This window comes from Rhamphochromis sp. 'chilingali', assembly GCF_963969265.1.
Source record: "Rhamphochromis sp. 'chilingali' genome assembly, chromosome: 8".
NCBI lineage: Eukaryota > Metazoa > Chordata > Actinopteri > Cichliformes > Cichlidae > Rhamphochromis > Rhamphochromis sp. 'chilingali'.
Window position 1 is genome coordinate 14814387 of NC_137935.1, and position 11964 is coordinate 14826350.

Consider the following 11964-nt stretch of genomic DNA (forward strand, 5'->3'; position numbering starts at 1 on the left):
CACCCCCTAGGGTGGTGGAAAATGACAATGCTAAGGGTCCTGTAAGAAGTCCTGTGGGACTTCCAGATACAGATGAACAAAATGGTGGTGACTAAGCAACTGGACGTAGAGGTGGTATACAAACAGAAGAAAACGGTCGTAGTGATAGATGTACCAGTTCTGAATGATACACAGCAAATCCAGCATGTCCAAATTAACACTGTCGGATTTGATTTCAACACTATTAAAGTGTCTATATGGGTCCACACCAGAGAGTGTTAATTTAACTCTTTTTGGAGAGTTGGTACGTTAACTCTGATTTAGTGTTAAACACCAAATCTGTCTGGAGTTGATAATTTAACACTTGGTGTTAAGAGTTTATATATTAACTCTCAAAGAGTATTTTAGTTTAACTACGTAAGAGTTATCTTCTAATTCATTCTAAAAAGCGGGAATTTTACTGTTCTGAACTTCTAGAAATTTCTTTTGGAAATAAACATTTACTAAAAAGATGCAATGGTTTTTGAAAAACATTTATTCTGAACTGTGCACCACAATTTCAAAACATTTTCTGAAAGATGTAACAGTGTACATGTTCTCACTTTCATTAGAATTTTGTTTATCAAAAGGTCTGACATGGTAAATGCAAATAACAGCATTCTCATCACTTATTTCTTCAATACAATATGCATGTCCTTCATTCATCCCTTTGTGGAACTTCAACGCACTTCTGCTCTCCCCCATATTCCATCTTCACAAGCATATCCTGTGCGGAGATTGAATAAAAATTAGTTGACACTAATTAATGGCACAAATAATCCAGTAAACAATTGCAGCACAGTAAAAAAAAAAAGGAATCCTTTTTGAGCCATTACTTGTGTAAAGTATTTTCCCAAAAGACAAAGACACAGGCAACAGGTAATACTGAACTAAATGTAAAACCTCAACCTTTTTAATTTTTACCTAAACCGTGTGCACAAAACTCTGGAGGGATCTATGCTAACGTAGAACCCAGTCAGGACGCCTGCTACTGCTGTTTGCTCGTGTTTTTTTTTTTTATGGGAGATCATTTTCAGGCTTCAAGTAGCACCATTATACCAACATTTCACATTCTACACATTGTTTTAGGTGTATTTGACCAAAAGTTTGACTGAAAATTCACATGCAAGCTTTTTTTCAAGGCTGTGGTATTTGCCCGCAAACAATACCTTTCAGCTAGCTAAAACAGAATATTATGCTATCAGCGAGCAACATGGCTAATGCCTTTCACACAGCTTTGTCTCAACTCCAAAGAGCCACAGAAGTAAAAGCTCATAATAATAATTGAAACAATCTTTGAAAAAATGACTTACCAAGCATGGCAAACAACTCAAATATGTAGAGCAAAATGTTCTGAAACGGCTTCACTTCAGCTTCGATTGGAGCCGTGCTGGGGCCGGAGTCTGTGAATTTACTCTGTTGGTGTCATAGCCCCTGTAGGAGTTCAGAGTTAAGAGGTCAAGAGTTAATGTTTCCATTGTAACACCTCCAGATTTGACATAGAAGCACTCATTTTTAACACTCTATTTTAACTACTATCATTTTACACCTCAGAGTTACATTAAAAGAATGTGACTCTGCTTAGAGTAAAATTAACTCTACTTTTGCAAGAAGACTATTAACACCAAAACATTTAACACTTTTGAATTTGCTGTGTAGCAACATCAGGAAGAAGCAGCACAAGAAGCTTGAGAAGACAGAAGTCCTAAACACAAACTTAGCAACGGAGCATATGTTGTACAGTGTAGCAAGGAATGCTCAGCCCTCTACATTAAATGCATGGCACAACATAGAAGAGCCACGTCAACAGGACAAGACTGGGATGTCATCTGCATCTTAAAGACAAAGGTCACTCTTTCGAGGATGCCAATCTTCACATTTTGGACAGAGAAGACAGATGGTTTGAAAGAGGAGTGAAAGAAGCCATCTATGTCTACTGTAAACGACTATCTTTGAACAGAGGCAGTGGTTTACGGCATGCACTGTTTGCCATCTTTAATCCATTTTCGAGATTCCCTCCCAGACGCCTTAACGTCCTTTGGACATCAGGAAATCACATGGTAGGGTGGGGCTAGGTTTCACAGTGGGTTCACCCGAAACCTTGGCTGATTGTGATCCACACCCATTTTCACACCTTGGCTCGTGTGATTATGTAGAGGATCAACATGGGGTTCATGTCCATCTTTGGGGACACTCCCATAGGGCACGTCCCCTTAGACCTGAAGAAGCTTCTTGGATGAGAAGTGAAATGTCTTAAAGCAACTTAAAGAAGTCCAGACGCTTTTCTTTCCAAGCTCCTAGACTACAATGACCTGGACAGAGAACCTTCACAGACATACTAACATATTTGGAGGTTTGATGGGGGACATGGTTTTGTTCACTTTACTATAACCAGAACTGAGACTATAGCCAGGATCACATTAAATTAATATTAAATGTATATTGTATCATCGAGAATTTAAAACATGTTTTTTTTTGCATATTACAAACAAAGAAATGAACTTTATTTTGTTCATAGAGTTAATTATTAGAGTTGCCAACCGTTCTGTAAAAAACGGAATCGTCTCGTATTCAGAGAAAATATTGCGCGTTTCGTATTGAGGTGAAAAGGAACACAGTTTGTCCCGGACTTCAGCTACAATAAAAAAGACACAAAGCTGGAGTTATTCTGTGTCTTTGCTGCACAGCTGCCTCTTCTTCTCTCATTCTCTCCCCTCCCTCTCCTGTTTCTACTTTAATCATGAAACTGATCAATGATCAGCTGATCGGCTTTTCTCTCTTGTTTATTTATCGCCCACTTTGCGCCAGAAAGAGGAAACCAGCGGATGTTGCGGTAAATAACAGCAGCACGTTTAAGCTTGATCAGCTGTTGTTAGAATTTATTTAATATTAATTTCTAGTATCAGCTGATGTTTGCTGGAGCCACAGCTGTAAACCTGCTGGTCATGATATCGGTTTGAATATGTGGTGAGTGGGAAACATGAAGATGAAACCAGGAGATGTCCTTACTGAATCATCAGAGCTGTGATGGAGAAAGAGGTTTACCTTTTAGGTGACATGAATGAGTTAAAGAGAAGTTATGAACTGTTTCTGAGAGACAAATAATAATAATAATAATAATAATAAATTTTATTTATGAGCGCCTTTCAAGTCACCCAAGGACACTTTACAATAGGATAAAACAATTAGTAAAACAATGGCAGAATAAGAACAATAAAATAAAGCACAAGATAAAATGAACAAACAGTGTATTCACAGTGAATATGCAGATTTGAACAGATGAGTTTTGAGTTGGGATTTAAACTGGGGGAGAGAACCAATATTTCTTATTTCAGGGGGCAGAGAATTCCACAGCCTGGGAGCAGAGCAGCTGAAAGCTCTGCTTCCCATGGTGGTGAGGCGGAAGGAAGGTACAGTAAGCTGGACAGAAGAAGAAGAACGAAGTGAACGGGCAGAACAAGTGGTGGTTAACAGGTCAGAAAGGTAAGAAGGAGCGAGGTTATGAAGGGCCTTGAAGGTGAGCAGAAGAAGTTTGAAAATTATCCGGAATTTCACAGGGAGCCAGTGAAGTTCCTGAAGAACAGGGGTGATGTGCTGGTAGGAGGGGGTTCTGGTGATAATGCGAGCAGCAGAGTTCTGAACCAGTTGAAGCTTATGGAGGGATTTTTGGGGGAGACCATGCAGAAGAGAATTGCAGTAGTCAATACGGGAGGTAACAAGACTATGTACAAGAATGGACGTAGACTGGGTGGAAAGAGAAGGAAGCAATCTGTTAATGTTACGTAGATGGAAGTAGGCAGAACGGGTGAGGTTATTGACGTGTGATTTATAAGAAAGTGTACTGTCTAGGATGACACCAAGGCTCTTAACCTGAGGAGAAGGGAGAACGTGGAGTTATCAATGGTGAGTGAGAAATGGTTTGCCTTCAAAAGGTTGGATTTGGTGCCAATAAGGAGGATCTCAGTTTTATCCTCATTGAGCTTTAGAAAATTAGAGGTAAACCAGGATTTTAACTCGGATAGACATTCTGTAAGGGAAGAAGGTGGGAGGGAGGAATCAGGTTTGCAAGAGAGATATAACTGGGTGTCATCAGCAAAACAGTGAAACTGAAGATCAAATTTGCGGAAGATGGTACCTAGAGGGAGGATGTATATTATAAAGAGAAGAGGGCCTAAAACTGAGCCTTGGGGTACACCAGAGGTGACAGGGAATAGACGAGAGCGGAATGATCTTAGTTGAATAAACTGGGAACGGTCGAGGAGATATGATTGAAACCAGGCGAGGGGTGTGTCAGAGATGCCGAGAGAGGAAAGTCTGCTTAGAAGGACAGAGTGAGAAATGGTGTCAAAGGCTGAGCTCAGATCTAAAAGGACGAGAATGGTGAGAAGACCAGAGTCAGCTCCGATTAAGAGATCGTTAGTGACTTTAAGTAGAGCAGTTTCGGTACTGTGACATGAGCGAAAACCAGATTGAAATCTCTCATAGATGTTATTATTAACCAGGTGTAAATGTAGTTGAGCTGCAACCACTTTTTCGAGTATCTTAGAAATGAAGGGTAGATTGGAAATCGGACGGAGGTTGTTAAAGTTGTTAGGATCTAAAGAAGGTTTTTTCAGTATAGGAGTGACTAGAGCAGTCTTCAATAAGGAGGGAACGATACCGGTGGTGAGAGAAGAGTGAATGATAGCACAGATGAGTGGGAGTAAAGAAGAGAGGCAGGATTTCACAAGCCCCGTGGGCATGGGGTCAAGATGACATGTGGCAGGTTTTGATTTACATATTAACTCGGAAATATCAGATAAATCGGGAAGATGAAAAGTGGAAAACGGCTCAAAAAGGAGAAAAGGTTCTGGAGAGGGCGTAGACACAACATTTGATCTGAGTTGCTGGTGGATGTTATCGATTTTCGTAGTCCAGAACAGCATCAAGGAGTTGCATGTTTCAGAGGAATAGAAGTGCGGTGGTAAAGCGTTGGGGGGTTGAATTAGTTTGTTGAAAACTGAAAACAGAGTCCTAGCATTACCCTCATAAGAACTGATAATACCAGAGTAGAAGCTTTGTTTGGCCTTGTTAATGGAGTCTTTATACTGAAGTACATGGTATTTATAGATTTCTGAATCAACAGTTAAACCAGATTTCTTATATTTACGCTCTAGCTGCCGAGCTTTGGCCTTCAGAGCTCGAAGGTCAGAGGTAAACCGGGGAGCAGAGCGAGTGAAGGAAACAGAGTGGGTTTTTACAGGAGCCAGAGAATCAAGGACAGTGCGTAGACAATTATTATAATATAACAACAAATCATCAGGAGTAGAATAGAAGTCCGGAATCTGAACATTGTCCAAACTGGTAGTGAGAATGTCCATATCAATGTTCTTGATGTTGCGGAACGAGATGAGACGGGTTGGCTTGGTAGAAGAGCAGCAGAGAGTGAGGTTAAATGAAAGGAGGAAGTGGTCAGTTATGGGGATTTCAGTAGCAGAAAGATTCGAGGGAGTAAGACCAGAACAGCAGACCAAGTCCAGGGTGTGTCCTTTAGAGTGAGTGGGGAAGTCGATAAATTGTTTAAATTCAGAGCCTTCGAGACAGGAGGAAAAGTCTCTGGTGAGCAGAAGGTCATTATTGTCCATGTGAATGTTGAAATCTCCCACCAAGATCACATTTGGGGAGAGAGATGAAAGATGGGTTAGTAAATTAGCAAAGTCACTGAGAAAGACAGGGTTAGGTTTGGGGGGGCGGTATACAGTAGCTATGATAGTGGGAATGGGTCCAGTCAGCTCACATGCAAGGACCTCTAGAGAACTAAAGGTATCAACATTAACCGGCAGGACTTTCAAGTGCTGGCGAAAAAGGATCGCGAGACCACCCCCACGACCTGAGCAGCGGGGTTTAGAAAAGTAAACAAACCCCAGAGGAGCAGATTCGTTTAGCTGAGAAAAGTCATCAGGTTGTTGCCAGGTTTCAGTTAAGCAGAAAAAGTCAAACTTACGGTCAGATAGGAGGTCTTGGATGAGAGGTCCCTTACTTGTCAATGAACGAATGTTTAGAAGACCGAAGTTGAGTGGAGTATCTTCTTTTTTGCTAATCGCGGTGGGCGCCCTGGGCAGGTGGGTTAGAGATCGATGGTTGACAGCCCGATCAGGGTTCCTGCGAGGGCGGCGAGTAGCAGACCAGAACGATTTAGTTCCATTGGAGTTATGGAAAATCCTGCGGGACCCGCGATGGATGTATCTCTGGCGAGGCTGGAAAGTGATGCCCGGGTGGTAGTGAAGCTCTGCCGGCGACGGGAGCGATAGCTGCCCGCGAAGGCGCAGGAGCTCAGCGGCTGTATAGCAGAGCAGTCCAGCCGTAGGATGGTAGACGAGCGTCAGGAGAATCCAAAATAGTGCCGACCAGCTCAGGAACATCTTGGTCCGCATCTTCGATTGTGTGGAGGAAAAGGAGCCGAGCCGGCCGGAGCAACGAACAGGTAGGCTAAAATAGCTCAAACAGTTAAGCTAGTGCCGCTCACTGAGAAGAAGACGTGAGAACACATTCAGCTGAAATAACAGAAGTTGAGGACAAGCGTTGCAATTCAATCCCAGGCAGAGATCGATCTGGTCCTGAGTGTGAATGTCCCTGTTCATTCAAATCTGAATCCAAATAATCCAATTAATCCAAATAAATCCAAATAATCGAAAAATGAACCGGTGAGTAGCGGCAGCCAGACGCGCCAGCGTTCACTCAAGCCGGAAGTTATTCCAAATAACACCAGGATCCTTTTCTAAGTAACTGACAGCTGGTAACTGTGCAGGGGTGGGTCTAGCAAAGTGTTGCCAGGGGTCCATGTACGGAATTAAAAGGGAAAGGGGGGCACAAGGAAATACTTTCTTATTCTCATTTAAAATGTCTCACTTTTAAAAAAATAATTATCCGAGTCTTACAACAAACAATTGATAGATTGATACATATATACCATCAGAACAGTGTACATCACTGTCACATCACTGTACATCACAGTGTTTATTTTCATTCAAAGGCTTTATGATTTTCCCTATAATGGTCTAGTCAAAATGCCCGGGATGATTTTTTTTGTCCCAGTCCAGCTCTGTATGCAGCTCATCTGCAGTCTGGTGTTACCTACATCTTCCTATTCAGAAGGCAGAATTTCCGAGTTCTGAGTACAATCGAAAGCACCACGACTGCAGTTTTTGTGTTGGATGTAAAAAGCAGGCTAGGATAGAATCAGGTGTGGGATTTCTCTCGTGGAAATGTGCACATTATTTTTTCCTTTCTATTGGTAGGTGGCACAGTGCACTTGTGGCAAGTAAGCAAACTAGAAGACTGGCAATCTTGCTGGGTATCCAGTTACGGAAGCAACACATTAACAAGAGAATTCTGAGTAAAACCAAAGTTACTTTCCCTAGTAACTAGTTACTCTGAAAGTAACAAGTAACTTGAAGTAACTGAGTTACTTTTGATAGAAGTAACTAGTAATGTAACTAAGTTACTAATTTAAAGAAACTTACCCAACACTGGATATGACCAGTAGAAATTATTTATGCATAGATCATAGAACATAAAGATTTAATCAAAGGCATCTCGGTAATGGGCATGTCCTCTTTAGGGGTAGAACAAAAGACTTTTGTCTTAAGACTTATAAAAACCAGTGTAAACACACTTACACCCATATACAGACACCTGACATCAAGCAGGGATGGAGATAGCAGCTCATTTTGTTAGTTTGATTATGACTTTTTGTTTGTTTCACCTGACCACAGCTCTTGCCTTGGGTGTGTCCTTAGATCCTTTCAATCAAAAGATTACACTTATAGATGATCAGGTTGATACTGCGGATTCACCTGTAAAATGCAAGCTGCAGAATAGCACTCGTCCACCTGCATTCTCAATGGATGGAGACTACATTATTGGTGGTATTTTTTCCATTCACTCCTACATTCACACAGTTGACAGTAACTACACCACCATGCCCGAGCCAGTAAGATGCAAAGGGAGGTCAGTAAGAGAGAGAAGTATGTTGTTTCTGTGTGAGGAAAAAAATACTCTAACGTTATGCTCAAGATCTATTAGTGCCTATTTTCTACTGATTTTCCATAACTGTGCGCTGAAAATAATTTCTAATGTAACCTTTGATTAAAAAAATTACAATGAATAAATGTTAAATAGCTGCAAACTGCAAATCTTCCTAGACTGTATATTCTGTTCTGTTCTGTTGTAATTTAACCTGATTCAAATTATAACAGTGACATAATTATCTGTCTCCAGCATTAATACACGTGAGCTGCGCTTTTCACGTGCAATGGTCTTTGCCATCGAACAGATTAACAACAACACAGAGCTGTTGCCTGGAATCAAACTGGGGTATCAGATCTATGATTCATGTGCATCAGTGCTTGTGACGGTGCATGTGGCATTTCAGTTTTTAAATAGCTTGGACCCTGTGTTTTACATTGGCAACAACTGCTCCCAATCTGGTATGGTGATGGCTGTTGTTGGTGAGTCTGGGTCTACACCATCCATCAGCTTGTCACGAGTCATCAGTTCTTTTAACGTTCCTCAAGTAAATATATGAATTTCTGGATAAAGTTTGACTTTAAAATATGCCTGTGCATGACTTTAACACTGCAGTACATTGTTACCCTGCTATATTAATTAATCAATTTATTCGATTTTTGTTTTGTTTTATCACTTTAGGTGAGCTACTTTGCCACATGTGCATGCCTGTCTGACAAGCAGCAGTACCCGAATTTTTTCAGGACAATCCCCAGTGACCAGTTTCAAGCTGGTGCACTAGCAAAGCTGGTAAAACAGTTTGGCTGGACTTGGATAGGTGCTGTCCGGTCAGATTCAGATTATGGAAATAATGGCATGGCATCTTTTCTACAAGCAGCACAGAAAGAGGGGATCTGTGTGGAATACTCCGTATCCTTCTATCGGTCCCACCCACAGAACAGGATCCAGAGAGTAGCAGATGTTATCCGCAGGTTTCTACATGACAGAAATGACTTGTGTGGCAATTAATTTATTATCCTAAAGATAAATATTTTATGCTGTCAAATACCACAATAATATGTTGTATAAAGATTTTTGACTAGTCAGGTATAGTAGAAAAGTGCTATATATGAACCCATCAATTTACCATTTATCAATAACTTACTTAAATAAATATAGTTGAAAATCTTTCTAATATATTATGTTGTCTCTCAAGGTCTACAGCTATGGTTATTGTGGCATTTGCAGCTTTAGGAGACATGAGGATCCTGTTGAAGGAACTATCACGTGAGCCTTTTCCACCTCGCCAGTGGATAGGCAGTGAGTCATGGGTAACCAGTCCAGAATTAACAAAATTCAGTTTCTGTGCTGGGGCCATTGGATTTGGGATTCAGAAATCTGTAATCCCAGGTCTCAGAGAGTTTCTACTCAATCTCTCACCCTCTCAAGTTGCTGCCTCTGCAGTGCTTACTGAGTTCTGGGAGGATGAATTCAACTGCAAAATGAAAAAAAGTAACTTTAATTCAACAAATTTGGTTACTCATAGAATTTCACCATTGGAACTGTTCTGATTTACTGTCAGTGATAAATGCTAACTTGATTGGTTAAATGCATCAAATAAGAGAGGTCTGAAATTTGTTTTGACTTTTAATAGTATAAACATCTGTTCATGTTTTAGGTGCTGTTGGAGACATGAATATGTGTAATGGAACTGAAGATATAAAGAATCTCCAAAGCCAATACACTGACACATCTCAGCTCAGAATTACTAACATGGTGTACAAGGCTGTGTATGCAATAGCACATGCCATCCATAATGCAGTGTGCCATGGAAAAAATGTCACAGCTCAGTGTAGAAAACTAACCAAGTTAGAGTCTAAACAGGTCAGTTGAAATGAACAAGTCCGTGTTAATGTTTTTTGTTATCTCTAATGTACATTGAATGAAATCAAATATGAATTAATTTTTGCTGTTGTTCTTTCTTTCTTTCCCCTCCCTTTTTGTGCTTTTACAATTTCACAGGTTTTGACTCAGATGAAGAAAGTAAATTTTTCCCAAAACAGATATGATGTGTCATTTAACGCTAATGGGGATCCTGTGGCTATTTATGAGTTGGTTAACTGGCGGAAAAGTGAGACTGGCATAACTGAGATAGTAACTGTAGGGTTGTATGATGCATCACAGCCAGCAGGCCAGGAGTTCCAGATTAACAGAAGCATAAACTGGATGGAGGGTAGCACAAAAGTAACGAGTAAAAGGACAAGAGTTTGGCAAATAAGACTTTGGTTAACATAATGATAGCAAAAATTTGCAGTTATTATGTAGCCTCTATGTCTTGACAGGTGCCGGTGTCAGTGTGCAGTGCCAGTTGTCCTCCAGGAACTCGTAAAGTGCTGCAGAAAGGAAAACCCATCTGCTGCTATGACTGTATACCGTGTCCTGAGGGAGAGATAAATAATATTACAGGTAAAATACAATTTTTGCCCATGCATGTAAAATGTGATAGGGTGGATATCTACAATAATATGAATGATTAAAATATTACAATTCTTATAATTCTTGTTTTTAATTTATGTATTTATTTCAATCAGATTCGGCTGATTGTTTACCATGTCACAAGGAATTCTGGCCTAATAGAAAGAGAGACACTTGTATCCCTAAGCCTGTAGAATTTCTTTCATTTCAAGACCTCCTAGGAATTATCCTGGCTACACTCTCAGTTCTGGGTGCCTGTCTGGCCATTATGACTGGGGCTGTATTCTTTCATCACAGGACATCTCCAATTGTCCGAGCCAACAACTCTGAGCTGAGCTTCCTGCTGCTCATTTCACTGACTCTGTGTTTCTTATGTTCATTAACTTTCATTGGAGCACCATCAGAGTGGTCCTGCATGCTGCGTCACACTGCATTTGGGATCACCTTTGTACTCTGTATCTCCTGTGTACTTGGGAAAACTATAGTGGTTTTAATGGCTTTTAAAGCTACACTTCCAGGTAGCAATGTCATGAAATGGTTTGGTCCTCCACAACAAAGAATGACTGTTGTGTCTTTCACCTTTATTCAAGTTTTAATATGTACTGTATGGTTGGTACTTAGCCCTCCATTCCCAATTAAAAATCTAACCACATACAAGGAGAAAATAATCCTGGAATGTGCATTAGGCTCTGCTGTAGGCTTCTGGGCTGTTCTCGGTTACATAGGCCTACTTGCTGCCTTTTGTTTTGTTTTAGCTGTTTTAGCCCGCAAATTACCTGACAATTTCAATGAAGCCAAGCTTATCACCTTCAGCATGTTGATATTCTGTGCAGTGTGGATCACCTTTATCCCAGCATATGTCAGTTCTCCTGGGAAATTCACTGTAGTTGTGGAGATTTTTGCCATTCTGGCCTCCAGCTTTGGACTAATGCTGTGTATATTTGCTCCAAAGTGTTTCATCATAATTTTTAAGCCTGAGAAGAACACCAAGAAATATGTCATGACTAAGGATAGGATTTAGAGGTTTTGCACTTAAAATGGCAACAGTAGTTTCAAAATATACACCTTCAACACAATCAGCAAATCACTTGATTTTCAGTTTTAAGTGAAATCAAATATTTACGTTAAGATTTTCAAAATGTCAATTTTTGAAACATTTACTATTTTTCAATGCAATTGATTAAGGTCAATTTTTTTTCAAGGCACAAAAATAAAAGTCACATTTCATGATAACAGTATCTTGTTCTGAGTCCTTTTTTTTAAGTTGTTTGATATTGTTTGAACCATCCCTCTGCAGATGATCAGTTAGCTGTTTTGCAACTACTCTTTTAAGAATTTTTTCGATAAAACGGAGGTTAGCCCATAATTAGCTAAGACAGCTGGATCAAGTGAACATCATATCAAGCAAGCCCTGAGTAAATGTGATTATACCATCTGTACATTTGTCAAATCTGGGAAGGCACCTAAAGAATGCTCCAGGCAAAA

The 11964-nt window shown here is 40.2% G+C and overlaps 1 protein-coding gene and 1 long non-coding RNA gene across 2 annotated transcripts; one reads left to right on the forward strand and one right to left on the reverse strand.

Moving 5' to 3' along the window:
• Nucleotides 1-496: 496 nt before the first annotated feature.
• LOC308400678 lies at nucleotides 497-1426 on the reverse strand. Its single transcript, XR_013972398.1, has 2 exons — nucleotides 1332-1426; nucleotides 497-745 (listed from the first exon to the last, which is right to left on the reverse strand). It is a non-coding gene; the product is annotated as an uncharacterized lncRNA (long non-coding RNA).
• A 6864-nt stretch (nucleotides 1427-8290) lies between these two features.
• On the forward strand, nucleotides 8291-11500 carry LOC308401089 (extracellular calcium-sensing receptor-like; the record flags this gene model as incomplete). Its single annotated transcript, XM_080889150.1, has 7 exons — nucleotides 8291-8572; nucleotides 8707-8996; nucleotides 9221-9516; nucleotides 9683-9888; nucleotides 10027-10248; nucleotides 10347-10470; nucleotides 10596-11500. The coding sequence occupies exons 1-7, from the start codon at nucleotides 8312-8314 to the stop codon at nucleotides 11498-11500; spliced, it is 2304 nt and encodes a 767-aa protein (XP_080745276.1). The 5' UTR covers nucleotides 8291-8311.
• Between the last annotated feature and the right edge of the window lie 464 nt (nucleotides 11501-11964).